Consider the following 17,446-nt stretch of genomic DNA (forward strand, 5'->3'; position numbering starts at 1 on the left):
AATAACACACCCACCCCGACCTGCTCAATTTTTACCTCCTCGCTTGCAGAAGGGCTACAGAGGCTTAGTAGTAGAAGATGCATTAGGCATACAAAAGATCTCTGGCTCATGATTGGCACTGGGGTTGAGAAAAGAATTTTGCTGGAAACTCTGAACTGCTGGTGCCGGTTAATGTCAAAAATACTGAGCTGGAAGGATCAATGTCCTGACTCAGTAAAAAGGTGGATTTCAGTGTTCTTTACCTTTTTTTTTGCTCCTCCCATTAAAACCACAGCAAATCAGATAAACAGAAAGAGGTCCAAAGGGGCCATATATAAATATGAAGAAACAGGGAAGAGCATGATGACCAGCAGCTGACATATGCTTACTTACCTTCATAATTCTCATCCTTTATAAAAGAATCCAACAATATATTGAAGGTAAAATAATCTGGGATAATTCCATACTGAACCTGCAAAAAACAAGTGGAAAGCACAACAGTCATACTTCTAGCATCTCATCTCATTTCATTTTGGACTATGATACAACTGTGTAACACAGTACAGCAAGGTCAAGGGGATGCCTGGACCAGTAAATCTCCCACTTTTACTTGTCTTTCACTGCTTGAAATGGGAGCAGGATGAAGGATGTCCTTTGGAACATACCACTGCCCAGTACTGACCAGGCAAGTAGAAAACTGCAACTGCATATAGCTGGCCATTCATCCCTTACTGCCTATCCACTTGGGCCACCAGAGCTCTCATAGGCTTCAGATGTTCAAAACTGGTAGCATGGATTGTTCTGAACTGTGTTCTTGGGGGGGGGGGACCTAGTAAAGCTACGTTTGCCAACTTCCAGCAATGTCTCTGCTCTTAAGGTAGTCCTTCAACAAGAAGGAAAACAGAGCTCTACATGCAGCAATGATACTGCTGCTACAGCTTTTCTTCACCATCACGAAGTCTTTGTCTTGGTTTTCATCGATCTGGAAGGTGCTCTGGGAGCCTTTAAAGCTGAAGAGCAGGGTTTTAAAAACGCTTCACAGAAACAGCAGTCAGAAACTTGTGCATTCATGCAACCAGCCACCTGTATGCATGCATTCTTCCAATGTTCCCTATAGCTAAAAATTTGCAGTAAGATTGCACAGGGATACATTTAGTGATGTGCAGTGTGGAAGAGCCCTTTATATTCTATGCCAGAGGCAAAGATTGTTCAGAGATGACTGTCACTTCACTGTGTTTCTTGCCAAGCGGTAGATTTTAAGGGGATGGTTCCTGCAGAATTTTCCCCACAAGCCTTTTGGTCCTCTTAGGAACAAGACCGAATTCCTTTGTGTGCAGACGTAAGAATGTCTCTGCATCACTAAAGCAGGAGACATCATCCGCTGCCAACTTAAAATTTAAGCTAAAAGGAAAAGCCAAAAAGCAAAACAATAAATGCTGCAAGGATCATGTGCCTCTGGGAATGCAAAGATGGTTATCTACAGGCAATTATTGCCCACTCCTGTTCAAAGCATTTCTGAGTTCGGTAGAAAACATCTTGCTGATGCTGCCTATAAGGCTCACAACAGGTTCCACAATACCATACTTCAAATAAATTAAATAATTCATTCAACACAGAACTTTAAAATAAGCGGTGGGCGCAATCCAGACAATAAAGAACATATTCAGGTCTGACTGATTCCAGGAGATATATATATATATAAGCATGGGTTTAACTCCCCACCCGCACCCTGGAAATAGCTGGGACTTCTTTAAATTTGGCTGATCAGCTCCACTGCGAAAAGGAAACAGCAGAGATTGCATGAAGTTTATCTAAAATTCTACACTTTCATCGTAAACAAAGAATGCAGTCTTCTGAATGGGAGACACGTTCACAGAAAGGTTTCAGATGCAGCTAACTATGCACGTTTAACAACATTTGAAAAAATGTCTTGTTAAAACATCACCTTATTTTGCAAAGTGTACAAAGCTTTATCCTGTGCCCCAAACTTCAGGCATTGCCTGATCCAGCTGTGGATGATCCAGTCTCTCAAGTAAAAGCAATTTGGGCTGTGACGAAACCTAAGGGATGAGACAAAACATAAAGAATTAAAAGAGACCCAGACACATGCTGACCTACAAAGGTATGTGAATTAATTAAACATAAGCAGTATAAAACACAGATTTTCTTTGTAGTTTCAGGGGGTAGATCTATAAAGAGAGCTGGATCCAGACTTAGCCATGTTTAGTACAGAGCTACTGAACAGGACCTATGCATAACCTTGTTTGTTTAAAAGGAAGGGGAAACATGAGAAAATCCACCCAGTATTATATAGAAAAACACCACCACCCCTGCCTTCAAAATGCCTTTTCATCTCTACCCTTGTGGAAGTGACAGAACCACTTTTCCACATGACAGAAACAGTTCTGTTAAGGGGTGCATGTGTGAGCTTTTCGGCCCAGTGCCAGATACCTCCATCTTGTTTTTAAACGGCTACAGAAGGACCTAGTGCGGAATTCAACCAAGTTGTGTGCATGGAACAAGGTCCACTCACATAATTGGCTTTCTCCCTCCTCTCTCTTGCTGCAAGCCACCCACTCCCTAAATATGCTCTGGAGGGAGATGGAACCCATAACAAGTTGAGGGGGCACATGAGGCGGAGGAGAGGAGTCCTGTTGACTTTATTCTGTGTGTGTACACACACACACACACACACACACACACACTAGTGCTATGTTGAATTCTACCTTCATGTTCTATGAATGAGTTAGTATGTAGGATACATCAAAATGGAGTTATGCAGGAGATGTACAAAAAACCGCCTCTCGCATGTTACTCAGTCGTGAAATGGAAGTGCTTTGCAAGTAGGAAGTTGTGGAAACTTGTATGTAGGTAGTCGAATATTGCTGATGGCAGCATAATATGAAAGTTCTTATCTGAAGCGCTTTCTTAAACAGAGGTAGCTATTTAGAAATCAGGATAACAAAAGAAACAAACCTATTTCAGAAAGGTAATACTAATATCAGACTAAACAGCCCCTCGCATTGTCAGCTCATGGATTTTAGTATTCAGAACAAGCTGCAGCAGATCAGCTTCTGCCATTGTGATCTATTATTATCATGGTGGCTGGAGTCAGGGGTTCGGCATTGTTGGGCACTTGCCAAGGCTCGCTGCCCAGCAGGGGCCCACTGCCAATCCCGTCAGCCTTCTTGCCCTGCTGCGCCGCCTGTTTCCTTCCTCAAAGAGCAAGCAGTGAGATGAGCAAGGAGAGGCACTGAGCTCCGTGTGTCGTGTCCTCTCCCGCTAGGAGCAAGTGCAGGCTGCGCCCAGAGGGAGAAGCAAACAAAGGAGCAGATCAAGGTGGGTGAACTGTGCACATTCAGGGAGGGAGGCCTTGCGGGAATGCATTTCCCAAAGCAACCCTTCTCCCATTCCCTCCCACCTCAAAAAGCAACAACACCCTGCACTGATTGTTGTATTATGTACTGTCTTCTTATTTATTGTTGGCTATAGTTTCAAAATAAAAGAGAAGTTACTTCCAGGTAGGAATAGTATTAATCATGAGATGCAGCCCTGTTAGGCTTAAAGGGTGCTGTGGTAGGATTTATACATTGCATGCTCCGGCATGCGCACCACCAAAAAGCTTTTCCCCAATGGGAGAGCACGGCCTGTGCTGGAGCAGCATGCATTTGTGTTTTGAGATGTCTCTGTGCGGTTTACACCTCAACAAAAATACACGTGCATTATATATAAATACAAATCTCACCTTCAACTCAGCTTGATTGCATATGCTACTATTATAGTGTGTGAGAAGCCTTTTGGCAGCAAGATGCAAAGCCTGAATTGGGTCCCAGAGCCTAGAATCAGGCTCTCTGTGCAAGACAATCTACAGAAGGTCAAGGCATAAAATCTGGTAAACCAAAATAATTGCCCAGAGGAAGTCATCCTTCATGGACAAAAGAGGTCCAAAAATAAAAACACCACCAACAGTAGTGTTGAAATGCCACAAGGTTTTAGGGCTAGATAACTACTTTACAGTGGACGCTAGTGGTTTCCAGACTAGGATTTAGAAATGGAAATGTTGGTTTAGGTTGTAGAAAAACATATAATTATCTTCAGTGTTCCAACAACTTTCTCATAAACTCTCATGCCCTTAAAGTATTCCTAAAGGACAGAGTTTTACAATTGAGTATTACAGAGTTTTAAATCCGGGACTAGAAAATGCTAGAGGGGCCTTATCTGTATAAAGAAACACCACAACATTTTATGGGGGAAATTAATGGTATAAAAGAATTCAATTGTGTTTAATAGTAGGAAGGAATTGGGAGGCGGGTGGGTAGGGCTGAAGGGGAGAAGGAACTCCCTCAACATTTGTCTCGATCGTTGTCTGAGCCTCAGACAGAAGAACCTAAAATCTATGTAACCGTGAAGAACCTAAAATCTATGTAACCGTGAGCAACGAGGGCTAACAAGCATTAGATCAAACCCCCAGTGAGCTCTAGCCCAGACCTCTTTTTGAAGAACATCAGGATGAATGAACAGCACTAATACGCAGATGCTAGCAGCCTGGAGCCAAACTGCAGCACCATTTAGTGGTAGGATTGGTTCTTCCATCTGAATGAGCATGCTTTCCAGAACATTTATCAGACTATTATAGCCACCAACCCTTTTCACTTCCCTCTAGTGAGTTTCAGAGAATTGTCCCTTATGGCTACCGGCTATACAGATTACCAAGGGGAGGGGGAGGTTGCAGCAGTCGGCCGTGTTAGTAGAGACCCAGCTGCTAGCTAAAGGATGTATATATGCTATGTTGTAAGTGACAGATTATCTCCCTTCATATTAATGCTAGACTTTTTTAAAGGCACATTTAAAATATCAAGCCATGAATGTCCATTTGGTTGATCTAATTGGTTCCTACATTTCTCGCTTGAACTCTGATATTAAGAACAGGAAGATCCTATATTTGCTTTCATTAGGGGCCTGGCTCAAAAATGCTTGCAGGAAGCATCAATTACAGGCAATAAGGCTGAATCATATTATGATGGATCAATTACCTAATTGGTACTGACTGGCTCACTAGACAGCAAGAGAGAGAAGAGGTCAGACAGCAAGATCTGCATCCAGTCACAAAGAACGGAAAATCCTGTATGGGGCCCCAATTATCTCCTAAGTTTCCTGTTCCAAACTGACAAGTGTATGGGTGAGATAGCGAGTGGTCAGAATCGTGGATAGCAGGACTGCAAGGCTGGATGCAAAAACAGGATGGGCCACAAGGTTCACTGTTAAGGAGCGAGTGTTGCTCCAACACTGGCCTGGAGCAAACAGAAAGGTCCTACAGGGTGAGGTGCGCATGAAGCCAAGAAGTCTAACTGAGAGTTGAAAGGACCACACATGGGCCAGAGCTGGAATGCTTCCTGCAGCCTTGGCTGGAAGGTGAGATGCAGGTGATGAGCCCTTTTTCTTCCATGTGACTATCTAGCAGCCACACTTGACAGCCAGCCACCTCTGGTAGTTCGTGAATCCCGTAATCTTTGTCACGACATATGCTGCCTTTAGTTTCTTGAAGGAAGGTGGAGCATAAGTGCAAAAAAATCCCAACCACAATAGCTAAATAATCTATGCACATACAACTGCCTGCGCAAAGGGTCTGGTACATGCAATTTGGAACTCAAGACATTTAAACATTGCTGCCTGCTCGCAAACTGTAATGTCTTGAAATATTTACTTGTATTCTTTTTTTTGCAATAATGTTTATTAAGTTTCTTATAAATATAACACATATTGTAAAAACAAATACAACAGAGAATAAAAAAAGAAAAAAGAAAAAAAACATAAAACAAGTACAGCAAATAACAACAAATAAAAAATATAACAACTAACACATAAACAATACAAATTGATTATTTAGTTAAACATCCAATGTCATAAACATGTTGCTTGACTTCCTCTGGTCCCTTCCATCTGAATTTTCCTTGTAACTAAATGTAGCAGTTTTCCAATATCATTATTCCAAAACAATATTCTAATTATAGTCTAATTTATTAACTTTTCTTAATATTCTAAATCTCATTTATTTAATTAAATACAGTACTAATTTAATCCTAGGCCTAATTAGTACTTTCAAATATCTTCTAATTTTTAATATTACAATATTTATTCAGATAGCCTTTAAATTTCTTCCAATCTTCTTGATGTTCCTCTTCTTTCTGGTCGCAGATTCTTCCAGTGAGGTCAGCCAGCTCCATAAATTCCATCATCTTCATCTGCCATTCTTCCACCGTTGGTAATTCCTGTGTTTTCCATTTCTTGGCTATTAAAATTCGAGCAGCAGTTGTGGCATACAAAAATAACTTTACATCTTTCATGGAAATATTTACTTGTATTCTTAAAAAAATTCTAACAGAAACAAATTTAAAGCTTTGAATTCATTTAAATACAACATTTAAACAACACTAAGCAGAGTTCTCAATTGATTTCCCTCTCTACTCCATTACATAAATGCTCTTTGCCATTAGAAAACTCTTGAGATATTTATACAGCATGTAAAATTAACGTTCTGTACTCAGTGAAGTTTGTTGCCTGAATATATAATGTTGTTAAATTTGATCTCTAGAGACTTAGGACATTTTGAAGGGGGGGGGATAAGCTGAGGAAACCTACAAGTTTCCAGTCAGTGGAGATGCTACACATTTGTCTTAAAAAAAGGGGGGGGGGAGAAAAAGAAGTATTTAGAGTATCTGTTTACCAGCAGCTTAAAGCACAGATCTGATAACAGGGATATGCTTTAGACAGCATTGCATAGTATTGCAATTAAAACAGAAGAATATATTTACTGCTAAGAAAACCAGAGTTCAGATGGATGTTCCAACTGTAACAGGAACTGGAAATCTGCTTCTTCAGAATTTCCAAACGCTGCATTTTAATGCAAAACACACACCAAACACTATTTGCAAAGGGTACCAGCTCCCCTTGGGAATGGAACAAGTCACAGCCCTGGATGGCCACAAGAGGAATGGCTTGGGAAGACATGAATGATGTCATGTCTAGTATAACTTCTCCCTAGCAACAGGATTAACATTTGAAAAAGGGAGGAGGGTTTCAAAGAAAGGAAAACAGAACCCACAACATATTTCCTAACTGGCCTGGGGGGGGGGGGAGTGTGACAAGTCTCTTGCTAGTTGTGACAGACAGGAGCACACAAAGAAAGTAAATGCAAACATATACACACCAGCTGACAAGAGGCTTACAATAGTTGGGGGTGGGGAGCATTGGGGGCCTTACTAAAAATATGAGCTAGACAGCTTTGATTAACCAAACAGCAACACCAGAGCACTGTGGGTTATGTTCATGACACCACCTCCAGTTTCATATGCCTCCCAGGTATCACTTTGAGGCACAGTAAAGGTAAAGGTAAAGGGACATCTGGCCATTAGGTCCTGTCGTGGCTGACTGTGGGGTTGTGGAGCTCATCTCGCTTTCCGGGCCGAGGGAGCCGGCGTACAGCTTCCGGGTCATGTAGCCAGCATGACTAAGCCGCTTCTGGCGAACCAGAGCAGCGCACAGAAATGCTGTTTACCTTCCCGCCGGAGCAGTACCTATTTATCTACTTGCACTTTGATGTGCTTTCGAACTGCTAGATTGGTAGAAGCTGGGACCGAGCAATGGGAGCTCACCCCATCACGGGGATTTGAACTGCTGACCTTCTGATCAGCAAGTACTAGGCTATGTGGTTTAACCCACAGCGTCCCTTGAGGCACAGTAGGGCAGGAATTGAACAGATACAGAAAGAAAGAACTGCCCCTACTAAGAAGATGTGGAGTTTTCAGGTCCATGCCTTTTCCAACAGGAGCCCTTAAATCTTACCATTAACAACTGTATAAGCCCAAGATACCAGTCCATAGTGAGCAACAATTCCTACTGGGTATGTCAGTTTCTAGACCCAACAAGTAGCTTTCACTCATATTCCCCTGTCACAACGTAGGTAGCCAAGGAGCAAATGGTGAGATTTGTAGCTTCAAAAGTTATACAAACATAAAATCATGGTTCATTTGAATCATGAATGGCTGCTGTAGAATCATAAATGTAGGACATATTGCCAAATTTCTAGACAACTCTATAGCCATTTTGAATGTTCCCCATCCTGCCCTCACTGTGGGTGTGGAAACATGTGAATTCTGAAACATGGTAGGAAAACCTTCAAGAAAAAGTATTCTTCAGTACTGTATCATAAACTTCCTACAAAATTCATTTGTTCCCTTACTAAGGTTATCTTGCAGAAAGATTGGCTGACAACTGCTTTGTCCTTATCTACAAAGACAAAATTTTGGGGACTCATTTTGTTCCTCATATTCTTAAGCCTGGGGATTCTTTCGGATTTAGGATTCAAGCTGAAATGGAAGATTTCAGTTTTAAAGAGATGTTTCTACAGTTGCTTGCTCTCTCTTTTTGTTCCTTCCCCCTTTTCTCTTTATGTTGCCTGCAGACAGAGTTCATCTGGTTTTGTCTTTCTATGGCATCATTTTAGATGCTGGACAGATAAATATTATTTTTCTTTAAGCAGAGAGAACAGTTTTGTTTGCCAATAACTTAGCATGAAATTAAACCAGTCTTGTTACTCTGGTACATCATAATAATTGGCTCCAGATAACCAGTCACAGCCATTGCCAAGGTAATGGCAACCAGAAAAACATTCTTCTCCCTGTGACAAATAAAGGCTGAACAGCCATCCCTCTCTCTCCCTCCTGTTTAGCCAGGGCTAGAGAAGAGATACTGGATTATTCTGTAAAGGAAGGATAATGGATGTTAGAAGCAGCAGGATCTGGCCTGGGTGGGGCAAATGCCACTGGAAAATAGTGGGTAGCAATGGTCCCTTCCAACTCTGCAGTTGTTGAGGTTATTAACTGCCTAGAAAGTCACTCTGGGATGATTATGCCTGTTGATTATTTGGGAAGAGTGGCCTGAAAGGCAAACTGTCACTCTGAATATCAAAGCACCAAAATGTGTTTTTAAACAACAACTTCAGGTGGATTCAGACAAACAACTGAGGTAATGAGATGGTGACTAGACACCAAAGGCATGGGTTACTCATGTGAATATGTGACTCATCACTGTCAAATAGCTATGGTGTAGAATTCAAAGGAACTCTAGGTAACCTCACCTTTTGGTTGCTGCGGCAGACGCCCCTTTGTGCCTTTCTGCCTTTCTGAATCAATCGTCAACTGGTTTCATTTGGGCTGTTTCCAGCACAAATGACTGAAGGATTGGGATGATCACTTCTCTTGTTGAGTAGCCCCATCAATAGTAATAAACACCAGCATAAGTAGAGAGAATGAGCTGTACTCACGGCAGAGCCAAGTCTGGGTGCTATAGGTTACCGTGCTCAGATGACTGTTAGTAGCAGTGTGTGCACGACTGTGTGTAAGGTTCCCTAAGGACCCAACACTCCATTCAAGAAGGGTCTGGTTCCTTTTGGTCCTTTTCAGTTCCCTGTGACCTGGATGAAAACTCAAAAAATGGCACAGTAGATGCTTTTAAAAATATGTATTATTATTATTAGTATTAAACTGAAGGAACTGTTAGTATATCTCTGCTCAGAAATCTTGATAACAGGATATAACTAGGCTGTGCAATATGTACAAGGACCAGAGGAAGACTGGGGGTGGGAGTGGAATGTGTAATCTATTTATCACAGTTCCTGCGCAAACCTTACTGAAAGGAAAGAGAGCTGTGTGGAGCAGTGCTTGGTGCAGGAAGCCTACAGGAAGCCAGCTATGATAATCGAAAGAATACCCAATGAGTTAAATGAAGAGGGGACCCTCTGGCACTTCTTGTGTACTGAATGGAAAGACCATGAGGTTTCCCTGTGGCTTTCTGCTATCTTTATTCCTCCACGTTCCTTATCACCTATTCTTTCAAAAGGAAAGATCCCTAAAGAGCCCCGCTGTAACTCTGGCCTTCTGATCTTTAATATTTATGCAAAGAAATCAATCCGACAGATCCTCAGAGCCACTGAACTGGAAGGCATTTCCAAACTCTCCCTCTCAAGCAGCGGAGGATGACTAAATCATACTCACCCCAGGATTACGCTGAAATTTCTCCAAATAAGATAGAGAAAGCTCCATGTAAGAAACACTGTCACAGCCTGTGAATTCTTCAGAAGGCCACATTCCCTTGATCAGCTGCCATCAGCTGTCAAGGCTTCATTCTCAAGCAGCAGCCAGGACTCTAGCACAAAAGAAAAGCCCACTGGATGAAGAGAACCAGTGGAGCAAGCCACAGCCCCTTGAAGTCAGAAACCTCTGAACTGAGAACTCACCTACGACAGATTCTTTCTACACCCTCAGACTCCTCAGTGCCTGTGCCCCATCCCAGCAGGCACAAGGAAGGCACTGACTGAAAGGTGACAGAGTGCTAGGCTCTAAGCCAGAGGACTACTTTTTTTAAGGCCGTCCATTGTTGGCAACGAAGCAGAGCCTGGGTCAAGAGGGATAACAGGTCTCCCTTGATCTCCAGACTTGTCTGAGCAAGTTGACTGCTTAGAACTAGCCAAGGTCCTGTAACTCAAGCCTGACTATGCAACCCTGGGACGTTACACCAAAACTTAAGTGCAAAGAGTATGAAGGCAATACCGGGTCTGGAAGGCCACAGCCCAGCTTTTTCCAGCTCTTGGAGCAGATGAGAGAGGCAGAATGTGCTACCTGCCAGAGGGTCATAAAAAGGGGACTAGAATCTCTGTTTCAACTCTGTAAGAGGAATGGAGGATCTGATATATACCAGTGATTGAGAGTTTGGAGCCACAGCCAATAATTCACTGAGATTACTTAAAGAGGAACAAGAGAATATAATTTGTGTATACAGTGGTACCTCGGGTTACAGACGCTTCAGGTTACAGACTCTGCTAACCCAGAAATAATACCTCGGGTTAAGAACTTTGCTTCAGGATGAGAACAGAAATCGCGCAGTGGCAGTGGGAGGCCCCATTAGCTAAAGTGGTACCTCAGGTTAAGAACTGTTTCAGGTTAAGAACAGACCTCCAGAACAAATTAAGTTCTTAACCCGAGGTACCACTGTATGCCCTTAAAAGCAGAAGAAACAACACAAGGATCTTAAAATTTTTGTTGGGTGCTACTACGTTTCAAACTGCTGTATTGACGTGCTCATATTTGTACAGCAATCCAGAAACTCAGCAGCACTGCAACTACAAACAACTTCAATGCTACACCCAAAATTTCATGCATGCAACAGCTGATTTCAGTGGGATTACGTTCATGCTTCTAAAATAGAAACTGTAGAGAGAAAAAGCTGTCTTTCTCTAAATGTAAAAAGGAAAAAGGGGAAAGGGTGAAAGAGCAGTATTTACTTACTTACTTACTTACTTACTTACTCACTCACTCATTTAGTATACTGCCTTCCATGCATGGATCTCAGGGCGGTCCACATCATTCATATCCAGGACAAAGAAAACTGGAATTAGCAGGAATTAATGCAGTGGAGGCTGGTCCACTTGGGACAGGCATGTTCAAAGACCATTTCAGGGGCTTAATCCAGGCCGATGGTCGGTTTAATTCAGCCCCTGTGGCAGTTTATTTCATGGGTAAAATCCTTTTTAAAAAGGTCAACAACTTTGGTCGGCCCTTTGGTTGGCCCTCACAGCCCTTCACTTCATCAAATCTGGCCCTCTTTGAAAAAAGTTTGGACACCACTGATTTGGGCCAATGGGGCATTTCCTCTGCCCTCAGCCAACCCCTGCTTCTTACTTCTAACAAGCCCAGGGGGTAGCACTGCCTGTCAGCTTCTTCCTCCTTAGCCTCATTGTTGCTCTTGAAGAACTCCGCAGGGAGGAGGATGGGTAAAAAACTATAATTAGTTGGCTCTGCCCATCAATGGCTCTGCCTCCACTTTATGTTGGTCTCTCCACCTTATGCCCTATTGGTTCAAACAAGCACCAGGCACCACTGAGGTTGTGACAAATTATGGAGTCCCTAGCTTAAGAATTTACTTTATTTCTAAGTTCTAAAATGAAGTAGCCCAAGTCAAAGGTTGTTTTAAGATGGGGTTGCCCTATTTCAGAGTTTCTCGACCTTGTGTCCCCAGCTGTTGCTGGACTACAATTCCCATCACCCCTAGCTAGCAAGACCAGTAGTCAAGAGTGATGGGAGATGTAGGTCCAACAACAGCTGGGGACCCAAAGTTGAGAAACACTGCCCTATTTCAAACAGTGAAAATCTGGACAGAAAAGTTGAGCTGCTTTCAGTTTTGCCCAAAGTTGTTGAGCTACTTTGGGCAACTGCAGTATTCCAGATACGTCCGGATGATGTATGGCAACCCTATTGGAACCACTTTCCATATCATACATACAGTATGCATACACTGTGAATGAAGTATACTTGCTCGCCTCTGAAGCAGCCAAATGTGCCTATTTTACCATGTTGCCTATGCACCAGGGAGCTGTTTCCAAGTTCTTGCTCAAGGTAAATCAGATCCATGTGTTTTAGTGAAATGCAGTGGCATACATTGCATGTATGCGTTCCAAAAACCTGCATGTGAGCATTTATTTTTCTAAACAGATTTCCTGCCCTACCTCCACCCCGGTTTACTTCAGATTTTAACATAATTTCAGAGGAAACCAGACAGAAAACAAACACTTCAATTGCTGATGAAGCTTTCAAACTGCCAGAAATAAGCTGATCTACTGGAATGAATCCAAAGCCACTTCACTTTGTAAATGTAAGTCATAGCTTTCTGTGTTAAAGCTTTAGCTTTTTTAAAAAATGCCACGTTCTCTCTTCCCAGGCATATTTTTAGGTAGAAAGCTTAATAATCAAATAGATTCCAGGCAGGCTTAGTATAGAAACTAGAGGGCTTGGGAGGACATCACCAGGAAATCTCCTTTGTCTGCCATTTCAAGCTGTAAGCAGTGGAAGAAATCCTCTGCATTATAAAATAAAAAAATAAAAAAGGCCCAGGGGCACTGATCACGTCTCACTGTCAAAAGAAAACTGCCCCCCAAAACCCTTTGCTTCTTGAAAGTTGGCTTTTAATCATCCATGAGTAAAAGAAGCTTTCCTTTTATCTCCTGGCCTGTGTCAACCCTGCATCCATTTATATGTATGCATGCACATGCCCCCTCCCCCTTTTCAAATCCTTGTACAACCTATTCAGTGCACAAGTTCTTATAGGAACAATGCACACTTTAACTCTACATCCCAGGGAGTAAAAGAAGGGATTCCCTCCCAACCCAGCTTTGTAAAAATTAAAATTTCCAATGGCATTAAGGAAACATTTCCTCTGTGCGATGTGTCACGAATCTATTTAACAGCTATGGCAATTACTATTATTATTTAAACCTTTTACACAGCTACTAAAATCAAGGGGGAAGGAGAGAATTTCAAAGCAAATAAGGACAAAGAAGTAGCTTTCTTCTTTGCCCGCTTCCCCACTGAAAAAGGCCTGTGATTTACATTTTCCAGTAAATAAACTATGAAAATGCAATCATTATTCACCCACTCTTTAAAGAAAGGCTATCAGACCTGCAGAGGGGTTTTTTCAGCCAAGAATTTAAAGAGATAACATTACCGGTAATTTCAAATATTTTGTTATAACCACTAACATGGAACATAAAGGCTATTTTTTAAAAACAACAACAACATCAACCTAATCTACTGAGCATCCAAAGAAAATTTCCTTTAAAATTATGAAATTTATCCCAATAAATCTGCATATAGGATAGTTTACTATCCACTTAATTATATGGATCTCAATTTGGGCAATCGCTGAATGATTTGGTCCAAATTAAACACATGCTTGAATTTGGCTGGATCTTGCTCGATAAATGCATCTAACATTGTACAACAATCCATACAGAATTATAGAATTGAAAGCTATTTCAAGGGTCATCTAGTCCAACCAAATCATCTAACCAATGACTGGCACAGTCAGCTTAGACATCACTTCTGATATGTTGGGGTGGGGGGAGAGAAAGGTGAGTTGTGGTATAAATGCCTAAAACTCCAAGGTTCAATACACACATTCTTTAGAGACTGCCTCATTCCGTTTCACGGTCGTAACTGTACCACTTAAGCACCAAGCTCAATGCAACAGCATTATCAGCTGCTGTCCACAGTTGTGGAATTACCTTGCCTCCAGAGGTCTGCCCAAGCCCACTCCCAAGAATCTGTCAGGAATCTGGAATATTGCAACTACTAGCTTCATGGCCTGAGCCTCAGCACTAGCCTAGCTGAAACTAGCCAATCAGAAACTCTTCAGGCACAGGATTATGATATGTTGCCTCTGGAATAAAACACAGATGCATCAGACCAGATGTGCTCATGCACAGGATTTCTCTATGCAGATGTCAACTCCAGTTCAGTACTGTGCAAGATGCTGGCAGCTAGGACCAGATGCATAGTCCCACTACTATGCATGAATAACAGCTGAATAGGATTTATGTCAAAATCAAACCCTTGACCATAGCATCTAACCCACAGGTCTCCATGGGTACAAAAACACAAGCACCAGTTAGGCGCAGTTTTCCAATTTCTTTACATATTAGGATTATTACATATATGATGTAAGAGGGTTTTGCTTGTTTGTTTAAAACCCCTAAACATAGCTTTGGAATCTTCTTTAAAAAAAAAAATCCTCAAAGGATAGGAAAGAAGAAGAAAGATCAATGTTTCTCTTTAGTTGTCACCACTGTTCAGTGATGTATGCCTAAAGAACAAACATTTTAAGAACTAGTTTCCCTGAGGCTTTGCTCTCCTGTAATCTCCCGCCCATTCCTCCTCTCCTTCTGTAGGAAAAAAGAATATGCTTTTTCATGTATAAATAAAGATCGGATACTGTTTTCACTGTAAAGCTACAAACTCTTTGAAATACTTAAGAAACCAAACTGGGAAATGCCTTTCTTTTCTTTTCTTTTTTAAAAAATCTACTCACAATAAAGAAAACAGTCATTAAGGATTTCTTCCTCTTAAAAATTACTTTTGGGCTTCACCCAGTTGAAAATGACTGGATTTGAATACAAATTCCTTTAATAATCTAGTGTTAGAGCGCACACTCTGATAGGCCCCTGAAAACACTGGAGGATGATGGAGTGAGCGGTTACTATAGCAACCTGAAAAGAGATTCTCTGGTGCTTTCCATAGTCCCAGCACAACTACAATAAAGTCTAATTTACAGCCAGACATTTGCTTGAGTAATATTTTCCCCTGTTGCTTATGTCATTTATATTATTATTTTTTAATGAGCCATTCAAAACATTTAACTTCTTACTTTGGAAACATTATCCAAACATCAGCAAGTCTCTTATGCACCAGATAAAACTCATACAAGTACTTTTTTTTCAATAATGCTTAACAGGTCAGGTTTACTAGTTAGCTGCATTCCTTCCTCAGTGAAAATTATACAGAGCCATAACCTCAAACAGGATAGAAACGGTATTTCGATTTTTCCCCTTGACCCACTGTAAATGTATGTAGTTAACCAATTCCTCACTATAATAAGGACACATTGTTGTGGCAGCTATCAACTCTGAATGGGGGCACAGGGCACAATTAGAGAGGAAGATATATCTGTTCAAGAGCAGGCAGCAAACAAGTCTATACTACTAACTAATCACATACTTAAGCTGCGAACACTTCATGCAGTGTCAAATAGGGCACATCTTCAATGTTTAAACAAGGCCTCTGGAAAATGCCTGTATTTTTTAGCGACATGAGAGCTTGAAATCCTTAACTGTTTCTGTAATTACCAGAAGAGAGCAAATAATGTAAGGGTAGGAAGCCTTCAGAGATATGTTTTCCATATCTCTGGAAAATGTTTCCCATAACAACACAACAAGTAGACATTGTTTGTGTGAATGAACAGGGTAGCACATCCTAGATCTCACAGTTATTTTTCATGTTTTGAGCTGAACCGAGATGTAATCTTCAAATTCTAGTTGTGCCCTGTTGCTGTTTTAATGAGAATGGCAATCTTAAAACTGTTTGGAAAATCCCAAACCCTAAAGTAAAAGGCTAATAAAAGTTCATTAGTAGTACTAGTAGTCTTTGTTGTTCCATTACTTTTTGGATCTATAATTTTCAAACATACTGAGGGCTGTCTGTGGCAGACTGGAGTCGGAGCCCAAAATCTTTGAGTGGCAAAGGCTCAGTAGATTATAAACCTGATGACAGGACCTGTGTTGTTATTAAATCTTTGTACAGCACCTGGAAAGCTTAATTTAAAAACTTGGTGACTGAATTTAAATTTGGTATGATATAATATGAAAGGAACACACATCGCATGGCTCTGCTGTTAGTCCAAAAATGTTCATTTGCAACTACTTTATTTTTGCTTAAGCTATGCTAGTGTGGTATCTTTTTGCACCCTCTGCCCCTCATTACTTCTGTACAGGGCAGCTGCTGCTATACTCGTTCGTTCCTACCCACTTAATCTCCTAATTCTTCACTATGACAACCATATTCCACTGTGTGCGCCTGCCCCCAGCACTGCACCAATCGAAAATGCCAGAAATATAATGGATGAGATGAAATGTCAAGAAAAACAAATGGAGGCCTTGTATTAAAAACAAATCAAGTCTCCCTTCTTTTTACATTCAAACACAGGTTAGGAACACATGGATCTGATGTTTGAGGCTTTGCACCCAGGGGAATACGGGTGTGCAGGGCATACCAACAATGCCTTACTCCTGGGAAACAGTCATGAATATGTTACCAAAATCAGCCTCTCTGATTAATGATGCACCCAAGATGTCTACCTTCAAGCTGTGCTGCGGCTCATGACTGTGAAGTCACATGCCAGGCTTATCATGAATACGTAATTAATTTTAAAAGCCTTATTGTATTGAACAATATTACACTGCCTCGATTATACCCAGGAGGTAATGGGGCTCTAACAATAAATTGTTGTACAATTAGCTCCATCTGCCCCCTTTGGTTATTAGCACTGGTGACACCTTTCTTCCTATGAGTCAGGATTAGATGCCAGGGAGCTCTCTTTACCAGGAGAATGAAGAAAGCAGAGCCAGCCTGTGTGTGTGTGTGTGTGTGTGTGTGTGTGTGTGAGAGAGAGAGAGAGAGAGAGAGAGAGAGAGAGAGAGAGGGGAGTGCAAATGAGAAAGATGGTGAGCACAGGCGACTATATTTTAAGTGAGCACATGCGCCAGAGAGGTGTGCTGGGCATTTGTGAATTGCTGCTGGTAGGAAAGTACCCTGGGAGGTGAGGGGAAGCTCTCATTAAATTTCTGATAACCAGCTGCTATTGGATGATCCCTCAAGAGATCAGAGTCTTACAGCAGCGTGGAATAGATAAGGGAGCTGGCCTAAATCAACTTAATCAACGAATCAGTGGCCTCAGCCAGCTCTGCTATTATGCAGAGTAGGACAGCCGCCTCGGGCAGCTGACTGTAGGTATCATGAAAGGGCTGCAAATTGCTAAAACATTTATTATTATCATTATTAAATCTCTACTGCCAGCGATGAGGACA

The 17,446-nt window shown here is 41.6% G+C and overlaps 1 protein-coding gene across 1 annotated transcript in view; it reads right to left on the reverse strand.

Annotated features, from left to right (window-relative positions):
- The window catches only part of MRPS27 (mitochondrial ribosomal protein S27), a 52,935-nt gene that overhangs the window by 16,424 nt on the left and 19,065 nt on the right, over positions 1 to 17,446 (reverse strand). The window contains exons 5-6 of the mRNA XM_081929440.1: positions 1,925 to 2,039; positions 373 to 451 (exon numbers count right to left, since the gene is read on the reverse strand). Coding sequence (XP_081785566.1) covers positions 373 to 451; positions 1,925 to 2,039 — 194 coding nt within the window. The remainder of the gene's footprint in view (positions 1 to 372; positions 452 to 1,924; positions 2,040 to 17,446) is intronic.

Source organism: Podarcis melisellensis (assembly GCF_964234715.1).
Source record: "Podarcis melisellensis genome assembly, chromosome: 11".
NCBI lineage: Eukaryota > Metazoa > Chordata > Lepidosauria > Squamata > Lacertidae > Podarcis > Podarcis melisellensis.